Consider the following 21,495-nt stretch of genomic DNA (forward strand, 5'->3'; position numbering starts at 1 on the left):
CCAAAACTGCCCAGTTATTTGTATGTCCACTTCTAAAAAACTGCTCTGCTTGATCCTGAAAGATGAAAAAAATGTTAGATTTTGCAGCAATAAGAAAGAAGCGACCACTCATAGTTTTGTTATTTCCACAATAGTGTTCAATGCATATGTTTACCACACATTAATACTGAACAAACCTTAGAAAAGCTAGAAGAGAGGTATTTTTCTTAACATCTGCACCTTTCATGTGAATTAACTGCTCCAAATCTTTCCCTGAAACTTGCTACAGAACAAAGAGAAACTATTAGTCACTTGCACCTCAGTTAAAACCAAAAGCCCACACATGTCTACTCCAAAGGACACTCCAAGAACAAAGTAATATGATTTATCGACCTATAGTTTCATCCTTAATGAGAAAAGAGGCTTGGATTCATTTTAGTTCAATTTTCAAAAGCAGGTAAGAGAATCTGCAGTTTTAACCCACTTTCAATCCAAGGGGTTACATTTATCTTCCAAAATCAGGGTCTATGACAGCAACCTTCTATATAATCTATGTTCTCCATAGTTTCCCACTTTCTTTTGCCAATGAGAGGGCCCCTCTCCTTAACAGAGAGCATAAATCAGGACACAAAAAGAGGCTAAGACTTCGCAGAGGTAAAGGAATAAGTCTGTCATGGGGCAACAATCCCAATCTGCTGACTCTTAAATCAGACTCTGTTAACTCTGAAGAGTTCTGGGACGATGCTTGTGATCTTGCACAAAACACACGGTAACAGAAATAGTGTTGTACTTCAAGCAGCAAACAACTTGCAGTTTAATTAGTCATCCAGACATTGTAAGAATATTTCTATTGTTCGGGATGCGGGGGTTGTTCAGTCCTAGTTGTAATTAATTTCAAGCATAACAACTTGTTAATAACGCAGAATTCAAAAGCAAACAACACTCCAGATGTAGCGTGGGCACAGTGCATTAAGCTAATTGCTGAGACATGAAATTACTCCCACCTGACAAACCCACTGGCACCTGCCGTGTGCAAGCGCCTCGCACCCATGGGCACGGATGGGCACGGATGGGCACCGAGCCGCTTCCCCGCCCTGGGAGCGCCCGCACCCAGCCCGGGCACCCCGGCCCCGGGTCCATCGGGCATCAGACACCCGCTGCAAGTTACAGTGCGTGGCCAAGGAGAAACTGAATTTCAGAAACCCGCAAGAGGATGAAAAGCCTGGGGCTTGTAACTTTCAGCAGTTCGAAGGAAACACGCGCACCAGCCGCGCCGCCCAGCCCCGGCGCTCCGGGCACGCACACCCCGCGGTTCCGCCCACGGGGCAGTGCAAGGCGGGCCCGGGGCGGCTCCGCCCGCCGGGGAGCAGCGCTGCGGACCGCGGCTCGGTATCGGTGCCAGTCGTACCGATAGGGCCCCTCCTGCGTGCCGCCAGCGCCTCCGGACAGCTCCGCGGGCAGCCCATGGGAGCGCTCCCTGCCCGCGGGGCTGAGGCGATGGGGACGCCGGCAGCGCCGAGCCCGGGCCGCCGCCCCCCGCCCGCGCTCCGGCCCCGCCGCTGCTCCCCAGCCCCGTACCTGGGGGCCGCCGGCCAGCGCTGCGCCGCAGCAGCCCAGCAGCAGCAGCAGCGCGGCGGCGGCGCGGACCCGGGAGGCGCCGGGCACGGCAGCCGCCATCTCACCCCGCCTCCTGCGCGGCCCGGCCGCCGCGGATGCCGGAAGGGGGGCGGCGGCCTGTGCGCAAGTTCCGCGGGGCGGGAGCGCCGCTGGCCCGGGCCGGCCCTGCCCGGGGCCGAGCCCTGCCCGTCCCGGCCCCTGCGGGAGCCGTGCCCCTGCCCTAGGCGCGCAGGGCGCCTGGTCACACAGAGCTCTCTGGGCATCCTCGGGTGTGCAGAGCCCGCTCCGCTCCGGCGGAGCAGAGGCGGTAATGGCAGCACATCTGCCTGTTGCCTGGGACACACGAGTTCACCCTGGCTGGTGCTGGAAAACACCGGCCGCGCATCTCGCCTTTGGCTTGGTGGGCTCCTGCGGGTGTGACAGCAGCCCTTTCTCTCAGCCGCTTTCCAAAAATTCCGTGAAATCCTGCGCTCCTTTTGGGTCACTAAGAGGGCAGGGCATGGCGAGATGTGAGCCGAGGGTGTCATCAGCATTGGTGGCCACAGGGCTTCCTTGGAGATTGGAGGGGACGGCTCGGGAGAGGGACCGCCTTTGGCAAGGGAGGGAGTGGGATCTAAAGGTAGATTTTTTTTTTTTTTTCCATGAAGCTTTGATACAGCTTTGCCTGTAGTGCATACATCCCTCAGAGCTTACGCATCATCAAATTTTTATTTCAATGTATTGAAGCACTTGCTATGGTTCTTTTTATCTCATCTTGTCACTGCTTTGTTCAGTTGCCTGATGCCTTCCATTAGTGAAGATGCAGAATCTGCCCTGAACCTTGGAAGCTATTTCCCACTCCATGTACTTGTCACCAGTAATGACTTTCTCAGACAGGAGCACATTTCCATGTATTGATGCTGGAATTTCAATAGCATCACGTTTGCTGTTTTAAAGCATCACTGGTTTCCTTGACAAAAATAATCACCTGTTATTAGATGGTGCTTACTCCCTTCAGAATACCACAGCCACCAGCTCCTGTTGTGCCTGAACCCCTCTCCTTTGTGAGCCTATTGTGAACCTGCTGAGAAGTGCTATGGTTGTCAATGTCTCTTGGTGCCTGCTTGTAAGCTGCACTGTTTATCTTCTTCTTCCAGAAAGCTAAATGAATTTAGGGACAAGCTTAAGCTTTTTCTTGCCCCTTCAAATGCTTCCACTTAGGTCTCTTAATCATTCTCAGATGTGGCCAAGATGTGTCAGTAATTCTAAAGGATAGGCAAGGATAATACTAAACGACCTCACCAAGCATGTATTCATGCAGTTTGGTAAAACTGATGAGTTCATTTCGTTTGCCTTGACTCAGGTAGCACCTCATTACCTTTCTGCTCCCATGTGGAGTTGGCCAGAAAACATCACAGAAGTCTGAGGCCGTGACTGAACTTCTTTCAGTTAAGCTTACTTCCTTGCTCTTTGCATTTATTACGAATATTCATCCTTTGGTAATATGCAATTTGCACAAAGAAATGCCAGCGGCTGTCTCCTGATGATGCATCTTTGAACCAGACGTTAAGTCTTGATGCTTGTACCATGTGAAAATTATGTCAAATATGGCCAAAAGGTGACTTTTGGCTTATCAAGAAACATTCCTGATGTGAGAAAGAATGAACATATTTTCTATGAATAAAATTTAAAATCATTGTTTTTGCTTACAAGCTCGTCAGCTTCCTGAAATTTGTATTAGAGGTGACCGTAATTTTTTCGTTCTCTGACATGCTAGGCTTGGTAGTTTTACTTATATTCTTTAAAGGTCACTGTATATGATTTGCTACTTAAGAAAATAAATTGAAAAAGTAGAAAAAACCCTCATGGTATTGGAATGATATAAACACAGGTTAAGAACCATAGCAAATTTTCCTTACATGAAAGATCACTTGTATTTCTCCTGGTAGCTGGGTTTGGAGTCACCAGGAAGGTTCACCTGGCTCCTGATGTAAAAGCTGCAGACTCCCAGTTCTTGTGTCCCCTGGTGTCATCTGCAGTGTGTGAGCAGTGTTTGGATCAGCCACAGCCACGCTGCAGGGAGTAATATTTGATTGTAGGTGTTCAGGTCCTATTGCTGCCTTTCCATCCAGGGGCAGAGGCAGCACTGAGTTAAGGCAAACACAGTTGCACCAGCTCTTTGCAACATTCCAAAAGAATGACCATTATTCCCTCCGATTTATATTCTGTGTAATACAGTGCATCACCTTCTTAGGTCTGTCTCTGGTCTGCCTTCTGAATTCCCTTAGCCTGCTTGAGTGTATTTTCTAGTGGATCTATTTCTCTGTCTACTTCTGGCTTTTATTTCTTTACAGGCTCAATCTTTCTGGGCTTTGGTATTCATCAGAAACGTATGAGTGTGCCAGTGCTTCAGGCATTATTCCTGGAGGTGGTATCACTTCTCCTTTTTTTTCTCCAGTAAGACAGTACCAACAGCTTTGTCCTCATTTTTTTCATCTTTATTCCCTTAGGCAGCTCTCATTACATGCTTCCATGCCTGTACAGGATTTTTTTTTTTTTTTGTCTAGAAGTAAAGCTCTATGCTGTCTGCTTCTGTTTCTTCATTCTGCTTTGTTTCCTTGCTAATAACAGTACTTTTCATGCTCTGAGTGTCTTTAGCTTGACCTTTGCCACAATGTGTCTTGTACTTCAGGGTGAGTAATTAGAAAAGACACCAAATGTGTATCCCCAAATGATTTGTAATTAAAACAACTGTTTAAAAAGCTGCTGTAACTGCAGCTGGTATTCACATTGGTGCACATCTTGGTGCCCTTCCAGATTCTTTCCTCCTCCAGCCTGTTGCTCAGGCCCTAATCCTCTAATCTATACCCTCTAGAAATTGCCCTTTATGAACCATCTGTCAGCCTGCTCCTGTCCAGCATGGAGCAAACAAGCCTTGCCTTCCACTGAGGAGGAGCAGAAATCCCAAGTGTAACCCCATAAGCTCCTAAAACAGGCATTTATGATACCAGAGTTCACCTGACACTTTCTGATCATGAACTTGGCTTTTTTCTGTACCAAAAATACCAATTAAATATCCATAATTTTTTGCTAATAACCTTGATTGTATTACCTATTTGTATCATAGTCTATCTCTTCCTTCTTCTATACTCTTGATCACTGTTCTATGTCTGCTTTCCTATTTGTATTAGACTTGCATGTACTGTCTGATAATTGTCTACTGTGTAAGAGAAAAAAAAAAAATCTATCTTTGGCTCTATTTATTATACTTCCAAAAGAAAAATTAAAAGGAGCACTTGCAATGACATAAGTCAACAAGAAAGATTCTTCAGGAATCATCAATAATAGCTTGACTCTACTATCCCACTTAAAAATGCAGATTTATTGCTTTCTTCATTTTGACTGTCAATACAATAGATTAAAAAATGCCAAAACAAGTCCACTATAGTTTGGTATCTCAGCTGATAAAATGGCAACAGTAATTAAATTATTGATTGTTCTCACTCATCTGGGTTTTTTCTCCCTTCTGTTAATGGAAGACTGGCTTGACTACAGAATGTTCGTACTTTGAAAAGATTTACAATAGCAAATTAATACTGATAAAAAAGAGGCAAAACTAATATGGTGAAAGTGAAATACAGAACTTCCAAAGGAAAATTATGTGAAAGAAGCCTTGATTCTAATTTTATTGAGCTGAAACAGTTGTACTCAAGGTGTTTGTCAATAGATTCCCTTTGTACTCTGGCTAAACACAGTAGACCATACTTCTGTTCATCCATAGCATCAAGTGGCTTAACTCTACATTGGGATCAAACCAGACAGTATTTGCTGCTGTTATTTACAAAGTGGCATTATAGACATAATGTTTTACAGGCCTTTTGAGGTCAGAATAGAAACATAGGCAAAAACCTTGAAGCCTACAATGAAATTCAGTTGACATTTGTTCTTAATGAATTAACCATCTACCTTGTCATCAGTTCTGTTCTGTTCTGTCATTAATGATGTAAATATTACCAGGTGTCGAATTTCCATACTATTGAATTGTGTAATAAACCAGTATTTCATCTTCAGAAGACATGAAGTTGCCAACCATTCCAAAAGTTTATTCTGTTGGCAAAAAAAGGGTAAAGTATGAGAAAATAAAACATGGAGAAACAGAGGCAGCTCATTGAGGTAGTTTATTAGGTGCATCACATTTAGTCTTTGTGCATCAGTATTTTTCTCAGTAGAAAAAGCTGAAAATATTTTCTCAAAGCATTATTAAAAGAGCAAAATGGTGAAAGATACAGTAAACCCCCCAATGTATTATCCATTTAAAACATTATTTAAAATTACCCTCCCCATTGTATTTTTTCATTAGTATTTCAAAAGGGTTCGTTCTCAAATAGAAAATTCATGGGCTTCTTAATTAGCAACAAGATAAGAATCTTAATTAAATTGCCCTAAATAAACCTAAGTTTAGAACCAGTTTTATCTTTGACTTCAAGCAGTGGATAGAACATTGTGTGTTTTAGAATCGTTAAGAAGTCATCACTTCTATTCCACTGCCAGTTCTGACATCTCTATGATAAATCCCTCCTGAGTGTCTCAGGGAAGTCCTCCCTGTAGGGACTGAGCTGAAGTGGACTCAGCTCTGCTGGTTAAATTAACACAAATAAAGGGCAGTGCTGCTGATGGACTCATTTTAGCTCCCAAACCAATACTTAAAGCTATTGTGTGTACTCCAACTACTCTTCAGCCTGCAATCTAAATATAACCTTTTGTCTTTCAAGTAATTGTCTTCATTTGCAAGCAAGGGGTTTTGTGTTCCATTGAGGACTACTCATCAGCTATATGAGAAAACAAACAAAACATTTGAAAAAAAAGGCTGAATGCACAGCAGCTTTACCTGGAAAAAGTTAATATTATGGAAATCTTATTAGGAATAAGATCTCCAGTGAGCCCTGAGTCAACTTTATAAAAGGTTATTCATATTCCGAGTACAATAGCGTTGATTAACATTAAATATTTGTACAGTGACTAAAACTGCATCCAGTATATTGCCAGGAAAGGTTATGCAGATCAATGTGTGATGGGTACTGAAATGTCATTAAATCTGAGTAGTGGAAGAATGACTTGAGAAGCAAAATTTAAGACAAATCCAAAAATAGGCTGTTAAGGAAGTTAAAGAAATATTCTCAATGAAAGGAATAACTTAGCGTTTCAAAATGCAAATATATGTTGTTGCTTTTGTTGTTAATGTTTATCCAGGTGTTTTGGGAGAGGAGTAGATTGAAACAGCCCAACAAATTTTTAGACAAAACCTACTTATACTTTTTAGAGCAGCTGCTTGACAGCGGATCAGCAAACCTGAATCCTCTACTCTCAAACTGTGTAAAGCAGAGAGATCACTTTGTTCTCTCTTTAGCTTCATTTACCAGGATTGTGTAAAAGCTGCTGTGGATCAGGTGGAAAGTGCTCATGCTGAACTAAGCATGGAGTATCCTTCAACAAACTACAAGTTCTAACTCCATGCTTTTGGAAATTAAAAGTGTCTCTTTCTGTGAGCTCATTTACCAGAAACTCTTCCCAAGCACAAATGCCAGAATGACTTCATAAATTGAAATCGTAGTGCTTGGTAGCCAGATTTTGCTATGATTTATAAAAATGAAGCCTTTTTGAATTTTTTTTCTGCGCAGGTCGGTAAAAGGCCTTTTCACCATGACAGTGCTGGCACCCAGTGCAAGGTAGAATTTTACTTTAAAAATTAAATGAGCTATTACTAAGCAGAAAGTCTGGAAAAAAACAACATATTCAGCAAGAAAGTAAATCAGTGACTTGTCAACCCACCAAATTCTTCCTTTCTTAAAAGCCAAATTGTGTGGCCGAAGTTAATGAGGATATTGTGCAAACTGAGAAGAACTGCCCACACAAGAGTGCATTGTTGTGAAATCTATGGAAGTTTTCCTATATTGTTTTGCAACTCATAAATAAAGCATTCAAGCCCCTTGTTTTTACCTGTCTTTTATCTTTGTGCTAAGGAGCATATCCTGATGAGATTGTCTAACTGAAAGAGACCATCAAGAAAAGGACCTAGTGATAATTGGGATTACCAATACATGAATATATGCCTGTCATTCCTATGTATCTGTCCTGTGACCTGAACTAGTTGTTTTTGCTGCTAAATATCTATATTCCATGAAAATGTAAAAGCTACATTTACTGCGGTTAATGACCTTTTACATTTTAAGGGCATTTGAATTTACATGTTCATTCAAGGTGATTGATTTTTACATGGAGAAAAGACACCAATCAGTCAATCAGTTTCATTTAATCAGTGCCTTAATGGATGCATTTGCAAAAGTATTATCTCAGCAAAAATCACCTTCTTGCACTTGAACTCTCTTAGTTATCAAGGATTTCCTTAAACAAAATTTTTCTCATTATAATATTATGTAAATGCTAAAAAAAACCCCTTGCATTTTAGCTGCATGTGCATGTTAAATATAAATCCCCAAAATAATAATGCATCTCTTTACCAGGTACAGAATTGTAAGGATTCCAGATCTAAGTTTCACAAACAGAACAAATTAAGACTATTCAGAATAATGACATCAAAATTATTATATGAGGTCAAGGGTACATAACTTTCCTTGCTACTTAGCTTTAGAATAAAGATGGTAATCATTTGACATTGTTAAATGTAAAAATAATTAAGGCTTTTAGCTGTACAGCACCTCTTACAGAAAGTTCTCAAGGCAGTCAGTGTTAATTTCATGTCATCTCGAACCTGGATACTTCAAACACTATTCGAAAATTCGGGTGTTGCTAATTAGTATTCATTTTTGCTTTCATCTGATTCTGTTTGCCTGCATATTTCAACAAGATTAAGAAAAAAGTTTAATATTATTAATTGCTATATACTACCATGTTGTAAGAAGCATTTTTAATAAAGATTCTTTTCCATGGATTGATTTTTGTCGCATAGGAGACAATACATTTTGCCTTCTTTATATGCTCATCTAGGAACTAGAAGAGTATGAACTCTCTTTTACATTTCCTTCAGTAATTCTGTGTCTAGTTATGATGGTCTGAAATTGCCATATTTGTTTTCAAATCCTTTTGTGAAATAAATTAATCTTCATTCATTATGCTATTTATTGCCTGTGAATTCTGGAGATAAAATGTATTTTCTCTCTCATAGGAGATCCTCATATATTCATATATCAAAAAATTGTTTTGGAAAGGAAGTAGGTCTGTGTGTCTATTAGTAATATTGAATGGTAAAATCAGGATATTTTCTCCAGAAATTGCTCATATTTCAATAAAAGAAGTCAGCTAGAGGAGCTGTACATTCTACCTCTGCAGGTCGTGTTTCCCTTTTCCCTAGCCCAGAGGCTGATAGAGTAAGATTCCAGTAGAAAGCCAGTAATCAATAATTTTCAATCAATGTATATAGAAAAATGTCAGCTACACTACAGGGAAATTCAAAAAACTATACCCAAACCTGATTTAGAGGTGATTTAGCTGTATATTGTAAAGAAAGAAGTAATTTAAAGGTTCTTTTGAATATTGAAGTCTTGTCTGAATAATACCAACTTAACTGTAAGCCAATGACCACTTTATTAAATACACAAGAGTCAAAATAGGGGTTTTTTGAATATCCTGAACATTTTTAATAAATTAGAAAACCACAGCCACTGAGTTTCTCACTTGTACAGCTGTGTCATTTTATAGTAACCTGCCTCTGCTGACAGGGAGTTCACACAGGAGCAGAACTTTGCAAGTTCTCCTTAAAACAGGGATCCTTAATTAACTTCTCCTGAACCCTGCCTTGTGTCAGGACTCCCAACATCCAGCCAAGGTGGATTTGCTCTCCAGAGCACAATTGCCTAATCTCTTACAAGGTATTAGTAAGGCAGAGCCAAGGATCCTGTGCAGCCCTGCAGTTCAACAGCTCTTTCATTTTATTGGGTAGCAGGACAAGAAAAAGAAAGGTCTTGGTGATTCAACAAGTGCTGAAGATTGTTAGTGATTTCCATTGTTATAAACTATACAGTGTTAGGTTCTATTAAACACTAAGCTAACATCTTCCATTTAGCCAAAAGTTTTCAACCCGTGCCATGTTGAACCCGAGTTCAACCCTCATGTGATAATTCCATCGACAGTTATCTTTGCTAATAAGCCATCTGGCAGGGTGTCAGCTTCTATGGAAAACAGGTGTTTGATCCAATTCTCATTTGTTACACTGTCAAGAAAGCATTCACTGAAGTTGGTGACTAAATTCAGGCAATGTTCTCGTACATCAGCAAAAGACGGGATGAATTTCAAATTAACATTAAAACATTTCTATGGTTAAAACATTTGCCAGTTTCTCTCACGTCTCTCACCTTCCCCCATTGTATCTTCAGATGCAATTTCTTTATCTTGCCTACATTCTATGTCCCAATTTGTATCTAACTATTATATAATGTGCATATATTAATCTCTAGATACTGCATTCTATTCATTGCAGTGCAAGAACAAGAAGTTAAAGGGATGAGTTCAAGAACATTAGATCATTAAAAAACGACTTAAGCAAAATTTAAATCCTCCCCCCCATCCAAAATGTGTTCCTTACAGTAGAATTCAGAGTTGTGAGCCAATACCTGCCAAAGTTACAGCCTTTCTGGGTCTAGAAAAGAGGGTTTGGACAGTCGTTCTCCACTTTATTACGAAATATAAAATACGAAGAGAGCTTTAGCTCTAGAAAAACTAACAAGGAGAAGAAAACCCCAGTGGCTGACCAACATTTTGGCAGATACTGCTCTGTGCTGAATACTGGACACACACTGAATATGAAAATAGGAAACTCTACTTTCTTACCAGAATACTACAGTTATCACCATGGCCACTTTTGAAAACAGAACATGGCAACATTATTGCATTGTGAATCCTAATTATAAAAAATTGCCATGTCATAAAACAAGACTTTTTTTCTTAAGATTTATTTTATTCTTTGTCATACATGCACCAACCATGTACCTGACCAAAATTAATGGTCCTCATGTTTGAGTAATGAAAAAACGTCTGCATTTATAAATGCCTTTCATACAAGAAAATATCCCATTCAGGAATCCTTCTTGACCCTAGGTAAAAACAAATTATAACAAATGAATAATACTTTTTTCCCTTTGACTTGACACCACAATGTTTTGAGCTGCTGTAAAAATACAAGCATCAAAAAATGTTGAAATTTTCTCAGTGTGAGCAATCCCTGAAATCATTATGTGACTTTTCTAAGCCCTTCATGCAGGAAGTTGGTATTACTTGCAATTCATTTAGCTTTCTGTTAAAAAAAAATAGTCAAGATGCTTATCTTTTCAAGAGATGTTCTTTGTGAGAGATGATTTTCAAGTAGGGAAGATTTTCACTGTATGACTGAATAACAAGTTATAGAATAATGTATGCCAAGTAACAGGAACTTGTACTTTCTAACAATCTTGAGCTCCACAGTGTTCCCAAGATGAGGCCTATAGCTGTGTTTGAATTCTTTTCTATTCCCACCACCACCACCCACAAGTCATTATTCAGTTCAAGCCTGTTTTATTGACTGAATTTTGCTGCGGTTTTTTGTGTTTTGTTTTGGTGTTTTTTTCCTACAGCTATACAAATTCCCTTAGCTGTAAAGAATAAACTAGATGAACAGAAATTATTAACAGGGGACAATACATACATTAGAACCTTAAAATCTATGGTTGGATCCTTAGGTCTTTATTGGAAAGAAACCACACCACGTACGTTTTTGAAAATTCAGTATCTACTGATTTGCAGTATTTGTTAATCAGTTACTGAAAAATGGTAATTGAGGAATATAAAATAATCCTCCCAAAGAGCAATTTCTGTAACACTGTGGAGAGAGAGAGGGAGAGTCACTTTAACTGACATAAAATAAAAGCAAAAAGCATCAGGAAGCTGTCATGGATCAGATGGAAGGTCTGTGTAAGAGCTCAATCTGTGTTCTCCCCGATGGTGAACCATGGTCTTAGGGACAAAGAAAACCTCTACAGGACTTCCTGCTTTTCATCTCTCAGAGATTTAAGGACTTTCTGAGGTAATAAGCTTGACTTTAGTAAGTTACATAATGTTGTACAATATCCTCATACTATCTAATTATTATAAGCCAAATCAAGGATAAAAACTTAATTACAAAAATATGCATTATAATTAGAAATTATTTAAGATATGTTAGCAAGACAGAAAAAAAGCAGCAATTTGCCTTGAAAATCAAGATACGTAAGAATAAGAAAAACATCTATTGAAAATACTAGAAGCTTCAAGAAATATTTGGGAGAGATTTAAGAACTATTAAAAAAATGAGAAAGGAAACAAAATTACATAGAACCCAATGGTCAGAGGGGTACAACAGCATTTAAAAGAGCTGTTTTTCTGAAGAAAGAAAGTAAACAATCCTTACAACATTTGTGCAATATGCTTGGACAGATTTATCAAAAGCAATTGAAAGACTTCACTAAATATTTCTGTTCTGTATATAAATGATCACAGGATGTAATTATACCACAGCATGATAATGAAACATTCTCCATTAAAACGGTAGTCAAGTAAGTTCTATAAATAGTAGTCACTAAAAATAACAGAGTAAATCTGCATATTTGAGTAAGTTGTATTGGAGTTTTAAAACAGATGTAAAGGACAGGAAAGGGAAAAACTGGAATGTGACTCTAAGAAATATTTATATTCTGGGAATATGCTAGACCAGTACTTTCTAAGGGTGGTGGCATAGGGAACTATAGCCCTGGCCATCTAACATGAAACTTAGTGAAAAACCATAACTGGTAAGAAAATACTGGAATATAGCTTATATGAAATTGAATTCATGCCTGTCAATGCCAGTTTCTGAAAAAAAAAAAAAAATCATCTCCGATCTCTGCAGAAATACTTGTTCAAGAAGGTTCCTTTTGACTGTTGAAGAAAAAATGTGCTGATCTGATGCCATTTACTTACTGCTGCAAGATATTTTCTTTAAGAAACCTGAGTGAATCAAATAATATGTATATATATTTAATGTCTAATAATGTCATGACTGGCCTAATGACTGGCCTCAAAAGTGAAGTGTAAATGGGAAATACTAAGTGAATTTCTGTTTTGGTCCCATAGGAACTGTGTTTTGCTCATGTGCTGTATAATATTTGCATTGATTACCACAACCAAAGAAAATCCCTGGTGGCAGGTAACACAGGCTGAGGCAGTGGGAATCCCAGAGGGGACAGCTCACTGGTACTGAGCACGCCAACTTCTTGGAAAACTGGGTGCAAACAAATATAGGAAGTCAAACATGAAAGAATAAAGTGCAGGTGTTGATTCTCCAGCAGAGGAACCTGTGAGAGAAAACAGTGGGAAGCAGAGCTGCTGGGAATCTGCCAGGTACCAGCTCAGGGTGAGCCCTGGTGCAACACCACAGCAGGGCACAAATGCAGTCTGCCAGCAGGAACACAACAGAATGAGGGCAGCCAGGGTGTCACAGGCAGCCTGGAGGAGCAGAGCAATGTGTCCTGTTTGATGCCTCTGCATGCCACTCAAGATACATGTAGCTAAATTGGAGAGCTCAGGGAAGGGTCATAAGAATGATTATATTGTAACTGGAAAATAACAAGTACAGCTATTTAGTTTATCATAACAAAGAGGAGCTTGATCACAGCATTTCTTTAATTTTTTTTAGCAGATTGAAATGTGCATCTCAAACTTTTAAGTGGCACAATCTTTTTTCTTCCGTCTCATGTTCCATTCATCTTGGTGTCCTCAAAATTCTGAGACTCACCAAAATCTAGATCCAGAAATCCAATCTTTCTTGGTTAATTTTTCACTACTTTTCAATTAGTGATTTAATTCACTTAAGTAATACATTCAGGTACCAGCAGAAAAGAAAAAAAAAGGTCTATCAGAGGTGAAAAGAAAGGGGGAAACATCAAGTTAAAAAAAACAGTTAATACTGTAGCAAGAGTTCAGAAAGAGATTTCTCATATAAATGAAAAGATCATTTTAGCAATCTTGGATTAGTTTATACACTAAATGCAATATGGGGCTGCAAGTTAGTTCCAAATTTACATTAAAATGCATACCATTTCTGGATCAGAAGCATATAATTCAGCACATTCTATTAAAAAGGCTGCACATAATTGGTGTACTTACAGAATCTACAAATTCAAACTGTCTGCATATCAGCCTGTATAAGCACATCAGTCCAAGGACATTGCTTCTGATTTAATAAAGACATTTAGCAGAGCAGCAACTTGTGTGACAAATCCAGCCACTAGTGCTTCAACAGGCACTAGACAAAAAAAATAAACGTTTATAAAATACTGGGGTATTCTGAAGTGATTTTTGAAAACACAGAACCTAATTAAGGTTTGACTGAAGGCTATGGGTGTTGTGTAATTGGTTTAACCAAGAAGAATAGAAGGCCCAGAACACCATATTCCAGCTGATCCCTGAAAATACTGATTCATCTTAGTGCAGCTTCATGTAGCTCCTGGAGGAAACAAGAAGAATGAGAATGGAATCTGCCCAACACTACAGGATCCATGAGAAGTTTTCAAGATGAATTTTCAGAAATGTTATAGTTTTGATAGCAAAATTTTGTTATTTCTGTTGTATCCTCTTGCCCTCCAGCAAAGGTAGGAAATAACCGAAGTGATCCTTCTGCTTCACCCAGTACCCTAAAGAGCTGCCTGCACCTTCAGGAATGGGCAGTGCCCTGGAGCTCCAATGAATTCCCATTCCTTTGAGCATTTTTACATCCTGTGTTATTTTCTAAGGCAGTAAGACCACTTCCCTCCCAGCTGCACTCTTGATCAGACACTTACACAACAAAGAGCTCACCTTCGAACAGCTCCCTTTCTGTTACCTGCACAACAAATAACGCAGCTTTTTGTGCCCCTTTGGCTCATGTCTGCTTAATCCTTCACTGGCAATGTTCTTCAGAGCCTTTGAGAAGCTTCCACCTGAGACCTTGCTTCAATAAGGGGAGTCTTCTGACAGCAAACACATAAAAATTTGCTTCTAGAAGGAGGTACTGTATTATTAGATCCAAAAATGTCCTTTCCAGATACATTTCACACATTCAGTCTGATACATTTCCTAAATGGCTGTACTTGTTCTGAGGTGGTAATTTCTGCAACACAGAATTTGATTTTGTGCAGCAAAACAACATTTTGAACAATAATGAAGATGTGCATAATAATAATAACACATGATTTTATAGCAGGACAGTTATTCCTGTTATTTTATTTTCTGTTAGCATTATCTGTGCAAAATGCCTGGAAGCCTACAGTAAAAAAACAACTAGGACAAGATTTTACACAAACATATTTCACATTCTTGAGGAAGATGCCATGGAAAGCATGTGAAAGGAAATGTTTTACTCTTGCCAAACCAGGGCATTGGATGAGATACTAATTTACCCATAAATGTTGAGTATATAAAAATATATATTCTGAAAGCTTATAAATGGAATTTATCCAAGACAATGTTAATACAGATGATTTTTTTTACATCAAGAAACAAATAAAAAAAATTACACCCATGAAATGCAAAAACCACAGCTCTGTGTTCCTAGATAGAATGGCATCTTCTATTAGCCCTCCTTAGCAAAGACCTTATGTTAAGGAAATATCTATTTAATTTAATTCCATCTTCCTTTTGTCAACTTTCATTTAAGGTTCTTTTAGAAGCAATTATGTCTCATGTCTTTTTATTAATGCATAGGAGCCTACTCAATCATATTTAAGGCACTGTGCTTTTCAATTACTTTACATTTGGATGGATTAAAATTTTAGCAGAAGAAAGTAGGGTTAAAGCCACATCCAGATCTTATGAGAGGATGAGAAAAACTGCAGAATGCTGATGAAACTCTTCAGTGAAGACCAAAGTCTTCCTTGAACATATGGGAAGTGTCAATTCAGTGACTGCAGCTTCTCTAAGTAGACACTGCTGGATTCATAGAAACTGGAGCAGGAAGGGCTCTTAAACCAAACTGCACAGACCCTTCGACTGTGGTTTTCCAGTAGCTTTGCACGGAAACAGGTTTGCCCAGAGGGTTGTGTGTGCCCCAGCCCTGGAAGTTGGATGGGGCCCTGAGCAACTTGAGCTTTTGAGTGGTGTCCCTGTCCATGACAGAGGGTCAGAACTAGATGATCTCTAAGGCCCCTTCCAACCCAAACCATCCTGTGATTTATGGGCCGTCCATCAGTCAATTGCTGTGAAGGGACGTTACTTGCTGTCCTTTATGTGGTAGCTGCTGGGAATATTTGGATGACTTGGAAAACCAACCAGTGCAATGTGTCATTAGAAGATCATGGGACTGCCTTCTGGGCACTGTTTAGCAGTTCATGGAATGAACAAGGACTGGAATCTTCTCTGGGAGAAAGTGTCTACATAAAAAAGCTAGAGGCTGGACTGAGGAAAATGAGGGCAGTTCAACTACAGAAACAGCAAAACAAGGAACATGGCTGCAGCTGAGAAGAAGCTTGTTAAACTGATATTGATCCATAAATCATATATGTGGGGGAGAAGCTTCTTAAAAGACACCTAAGACCTATCCATTTTCCTATCTGTCTGAAAAACAGGGATGTACATACAGAAAGCATGTTCTGTGTTGTTTATAAGCTTGCAGTTATGTAACATATTTGTGTTAGGGTGTCCCTCAATGCAACTGCAATGATATTCTGTTAGAAAAGATAATAAAGTTAAAAACTAATTGGAAGTTCAGACATGACATAGGACACTTCAGCAACCAAAATACTCTGTTCGGACTTCCAGTGTACCACAGAGAATCACAGAAGCTACCCCCTACTTAACACTTCCCAGAGTACATCTAGAATAATGCACCCAGTTTTGGGCTCCCTAGTAAAAGAGAGATGTTAACAAACTGGAGTGAGTTTGATGCGTGTACAGGCCATTCACTTACAAGTTGGACTTGATATATTCTGTGATTCTGAGTTGAGAGGACACCACAAAGACAGTAAGGGATGGAGAGCACTTGTTCTTGAAGATGAGCAGAGGGACCTGGGCTGGTTCAGCCTTGTGGCAGGCTTAGAAGGTACATAATAGCAGCTCTCAAGGCTTGACAGGAGACCATCATGAAAATGGAGCCAGGGTCTTCACAATGGTTGGCAAGGAACAAACTGAGACATGGGAAGTGATAGCTGAATAGGAGAAAACCCTTCTTCATGTCGAGACTGGGCAAGCATGGGCTGCCCAGAGTGGCTCTCCAGTCGCTACCCTAGGAAGGTTTTGCAAGATGAGACTGAATAACGCCCTGGGCAACCTGCTCTGACCTCAAGAGCTGCCCTTGCCTTGAGCAGAAGGCTAGACCAGAGATAATTTCATATCTCTTCCTGTGACTCGCCGATCACAGATGCTCATGACTGATCGTAGTTGGTGGCTTTTTGCCAGCCCAAAGTGTATGAAACGTCTCGCTCCTCAAAACAGCCACACACCGTGCTACGGGCAGAGACCGCGTTCCACCGGGAGCCTTCCAGCACCTTTGCGCTACACCGGTGCCCAGCCCTCCCCTCGCCGCTCCCCGCAGCCGGGGGAGCCGGTCCGCTCGCTGCCGGGGCAGCCTGCCCGCGGCTCGGCGCCAGGCACAGCCCCTCGCCGCCTCCGCTCGGCGCCTCACCGCAGGCACCCCCCGAAACTTTCCCCGGCAGCCTGCGCACGCTCTCGCTCCCCGCCGGGGGAAAGCGTGCTCTCTCTCCCGCTCCCTCCGTGCAGCGGGCACGGGGAGGCGGGCGGCTCTCTCCCTCCTGCCTCCCTCCGCCCGCCCGCCCGCGGAAGCCTCGCCGAGGCTCCCGCATTGCACCGCCGCGCCGCGCCGAGCGCGGGGCTCGGGCTGCCCACCCGCCCCGCCGGCGCCCCCGGCCCCGGCTGGCGGAATGAGCGCCGGCGAGGCGAAGGAGTATCTGGCCCGCAGGGAGATCCCGCAGCTTTTCGAGGTAGGCGAGGCGCAGGGGGGAGGCGTTTTCCGCCCCGTCGGGGGATGCTCCGCGCCGGGACCCCGCGGCGGGCAGGGCTGAAGGTGGCTGGAAGGACGGAGCAGCCGGAGGCTGCGGTTCGCGTAGCCTGCGCGGGGAGCGGCGCCGCGGAGCGCCGGCCGCCGGCCCGGGCCGGGTGAGCGCTGGCGGCGGGGCCGGGGCAGCGCTGCCCGCCGCCCATGCCGAGCCCCGCGGCCGCGCCCCTCGCCCCTGCGGCCGCCGCGGCCGCCCGCCCTCCGCCGCCGGCGGGGAGAGAACTTGGGCGTCCTCAGGGCAAAGCAGCGCCGCGGAATGCGGGCCAGGGGCACCTTACCTCGGCCGGGGGGAAGGAAAAAGCCGCAAGTGTTTAGTGAGGTTTTCCTTAGCTTCCTACAAGTTACCTGCTGCTAATGGCTGATAATTACTTCTTTGTGCAATGTGGATTTCCAACCCCCCTCCCCGATCAGACATCCTGTCATCTGTATATAACACACACACAAACCCATATGTATTTTCCCCTGTCTGTGCTGAAGCCAGACGTTTTTCTATATATTTGAAAATTGCAGGACACGGAGCATGCTAATGCTTTAAATACACAGTTAGAATGTGAATGGTTTAACAAGAGATGCAGCCAAAACTGGTTTTCTGTTGAGGCTCAAAGCTTGAGCGAGTGATTTTTAAAAATTGGTGAGTGTCTTCTGCAAAAATACACCGTTAGTTGCTGTGATCAGTTAAGTACTATAGTAAGGGCACAGATGCATAGAAATGATATCCTATTTTATAAGTTCAAATGTGTGTAAATACCAATTACTGTATAAACTATAGATAACAACTGATCAAATCCTGAATTGGAGCTATTTATGTTTACTACTAATACCAACCATGACCCTCAAGTTTATTCACACAAAAATTAGGAAAAGCAAAATGACCAGAAACCATCCTCAAAGACATGTATTGTTGGATGCAGCAGTCTCACGAAGAGGTGAGATGATGACTTATGTATCACTTTGTCAAGGAAATGTGTCAGAAGAGGGCCTGGCAGCCTTTCTTTCACACAATGCTCAAGAGTACGATGAGTAAAGAATTAATACTGTAGAGAGGGGTCTTCTAATAGCTTGGAATCTGTGATCAATAAAATCAGGAAGCATCTATGAATTTTGGGGTTGTGGGTTTTTTTTCCCTGATGCTGGTCAAGATGATATTTGAGTATTTCTCGTGATTTTTAAAAATCCTCTTTCCATTGCTTGTGTAAGTGTTGACAAGAATATGGATGAGACACTTGTGGGTGCAGTGGTCTTTAGGAAAAGATACATTTTAGTGATGTTAGACTACAAAGAATATGTAAATTTTGGGGCTCTCTATCTCTCACATTGCTCTGTGTATACTTGCCTGTGACATTTCTAAAAAAATGTAGAGTGTGTTTTTTTGCTATTTTCAGGTTTTATTTCAGTGCAAACAGACAACTATAAAGGCAGCCATGAGCTTCCTTTCCAAGTAATTTTTATGACATTGGCAAACCACAATAATTTGATTTTTTTCAGGCCTTGCTTTTATGCATTGGTTTGCAGTAGAGAGTCTGAACATCAAGGAATGTGTTTCTCTGTGCAAAGTAAAAGACAAAGTAAATGTGCTTGGTTTTCCCTGGGATCTATCATTATAGTCTGTATTTCTGATCTTACATTTCAGAGTCTGTTGAATGGATTAATGTGTTACAAACCCGATGACCCAATTGAATATTTGGAAAGCTGTTTGCAGAAGGTAAAAGAGCTTGGAGGGCCAGAAAAGGTAAAATGGGACACTTTTGTCAGCCCAGAAAAGAAGACTCTGCCTCCACTCAATGGAGGACAGTCCCGGAGGTCTTTTTTCAGGAATGGTAATGTATTAAATTTTAAAATAATTCTATTTCTTCAACCATGTGTGGTTTTACATCCACTACTGAATTATTTTATACATACCTCTATAGCAGATTATGCCTCATTCTGATTATCTATAGGCAAAGGAGTCAAGAATTCTGTTTCCTTGCTTTTTGGCATTTGTTTTTCTCCTGCCGCAATGGATGCTAGGCAGGAGAGGAAACTGTGATCACTTTCCAGCCAAATGATGGATGTTTGCTGTGTAAATGTTCAACGCATCAGTGGAGAGATTTCTTGTATCCTACCTGAAACATTTGCAAAAATAGGGGCAGGTCTGACACAGTGAACTTGGTTTGTGCTTTCAGTTGGTCCTTATGGATGACATACTCACCAACTTCAGTGCAGTTACACTACGTGGTTTTTCTAGTTTACATTGGAGCTGTATTCTAATTTAGTAAATAAAATCTAAATTCTAAACTCTTAGAAAAAATACATCTCATAAAATCTAAGCAGATGTCATACCAATACCTGTAATTATTTTATTTGTAATGGTAACAAAGAGTAATTAGCTCATCTTTCAGTTGCCATAGTTATTTTTCCTTGCCATCCAACATTTCATTAAAATAATCAGCAAGAATACTATCTCTATCTCTGTGTACAGCATGTATCACTAAAAGAATATTGCTTAATAGTAGAGGTTATCTGCACAATATAAGGCTTTTCTTCTCAGAGGCCTCTGCTGAACTCTGGATGCTATAGGCAGATATTCACAGAAAACCTGATAAGCCTGTAAAGAAACACCAGAGAAAACTGACTCTGGATGGTTGTGATTTAATAAATCCGTTAAATAGAGGCCAAAAAAATTTAATATAGCAACAGAAAACACTATGTAAAATTATGAGATATTTATACCTTATGTATGATACTTATTTAAATCTGTATACAGAACAGATTTTGAGTTTTCTATTTCCACAATTCCCAGTTTATCTTACTATTTTACAGTGATGCCTGATAACTCTAACTTCCCATACCGACGCTACGACCGACTGCCTCCGATCCAACAGTTTTCCATAGAAAGTGACACTGACCTTTCTGAAACTGCTGAGCTAATTGAGGAGTACGACGTGTTTGACCCTGCAAGACCTCGACCAAAAATTATCCTTGTCATAGGTATGAAGGCAGTCATTTTGACAAGATTTTATCTCTACTACTTTGCCTTTTGATTTGTACTGCAAATACACTGAATGCTTATATGAATTTAAATACAATTTTTCCATCTGCCATAGCAAGTGGTATTGGCCAATTAAGAGTGTGAATTGTTAGTGCTGGGGATGGCATCCCAGCTGAAGAATTTTAGGGGTCACAGTGAGCACCTGCACTCGTGTTCTGTAGGCTGGATGTCTCTTAGCAGCTGGAGAGCTCATGATTTGCTTATAAGCACATCTGCAGGTTTGATTTCATCTTATCTAAACCTGGTTCGTGCATTTCAAGGCAGCAGCACCATATGAATCAAAGTGCTCTTCCAAAGCATGCTCAGGATAGAACTAAAACACTCAGATGTACTCAAAGCTGATCATAAAAAGAGGTATTTAAAATATTTTGTAAGCCAGCTCAAAAAGGTGACAGGGAAGTGTTGTCCTCTATACTTAGACCCTTGTCAAATGATTGGTATGTCCAGTGGGAGCAAGAACACAGGGTCACTGGTTCTTTGCATTGGTAAGTTAATCCCCAGGTCCTTTTGGTGAATGAATCCTGTCCCAGCTTCACAGAGAGCGAGCACTCAGTTCACATTAGTTAATCGTGCTCTCTCCCAGAGCTCTCTCTTGTGAGCTGTCCAGTGTTCTTTCTAAGCAGCTCATACTTTCCAGCCTCAGACAAGAGTAAGTTTTTAAAAACTAGCTGCAGGTTAAGTGTAAATCAATATTTTTTTCTCTTTGTGAGTTTAAGTTCTTTGCACCAGTTTCCTTATCATCTAGATAGTTGTCTTTAGAAATTTTACCACCAGGCCGAATTATCTGAGTCTCTGGATGGCTTAAAGAGTTGCAGCACAGGTGCCGGGTGATAGAGAATTACAT

General features: G+C 41.0%; 2 protein-coding genes across 3 annotated transcripts in view; one reads left to right on the top strand and one right to left on the bottom strand.

Moving 5' to 3' along the window:
- The window catches only part of PIGK (phosphatidylinositol glycan anchor biosynthesis class K), a 63,689-nt gene extending 61,975 nt beyond the window's left edge, over window positions 1-1,714 (bottom strand). For both annotated transcript variants that reach the window (XM_063407305.1, XM_063407306.1), the window contains exons 1-2: window positions 1,558-1,714; window positions 2-55 (exon numbers count right to left, since the gene is read on the bottom strand). In XM_063407305.1, coding sequence (XP_063263375.1) covers window positions 2-55; window positions 1,558-1,656 — 153 coding nt within the window. In that variant the 5' untranslated portion in view covers window positions 1,657-1,714. The remainder of the gene's footprint in view (window position 1; window positions 56-1,557) is intronic.
- A 15,546-nt stretch (window positions 1,715-17,260) lies between these two features.
- The window catches only part of AK5 (adenylate kinase 5), an 83,207-nt gene continuing 78,972 nt past the window's right edge, over window positions 17,261-21,495 (top strand). Inside the window, exons 1-3 of the mRNA XM_063407318.1 lie at window positions 17,261-17,549; window positions 19,254-19,440; window positions 20,423-20,590. Coding sequence (XP_063263388.1) covers window positions 17,490-17,549; window positions 19,254-19,440; window positions 20,423-20,590 — 415 coding nt within the window. The 5' untranslated portion in view covers window positions 17,261-17,489. The remainder of the gene's footprint in view (window positions 17,550-19,253; window positions 19,441-20,422; window positions 20,591-21,495) is intronic.

The sequence above is a fragment of the Prinia subflava genome, chromosome 10 (genome assembly GCF_021018805.1).
Source record: "Prinia subflava isolate CZ2003 ecotype Zambia chromosome 10, Cam_Psub_1.2, whole genome shotgun sequence".
Lineage (NCBI taxonomy): Eukaryota > Metazoa > Chordata > Aves > Passeriformes > Cisticolidae > Prinia > Prinia subflava.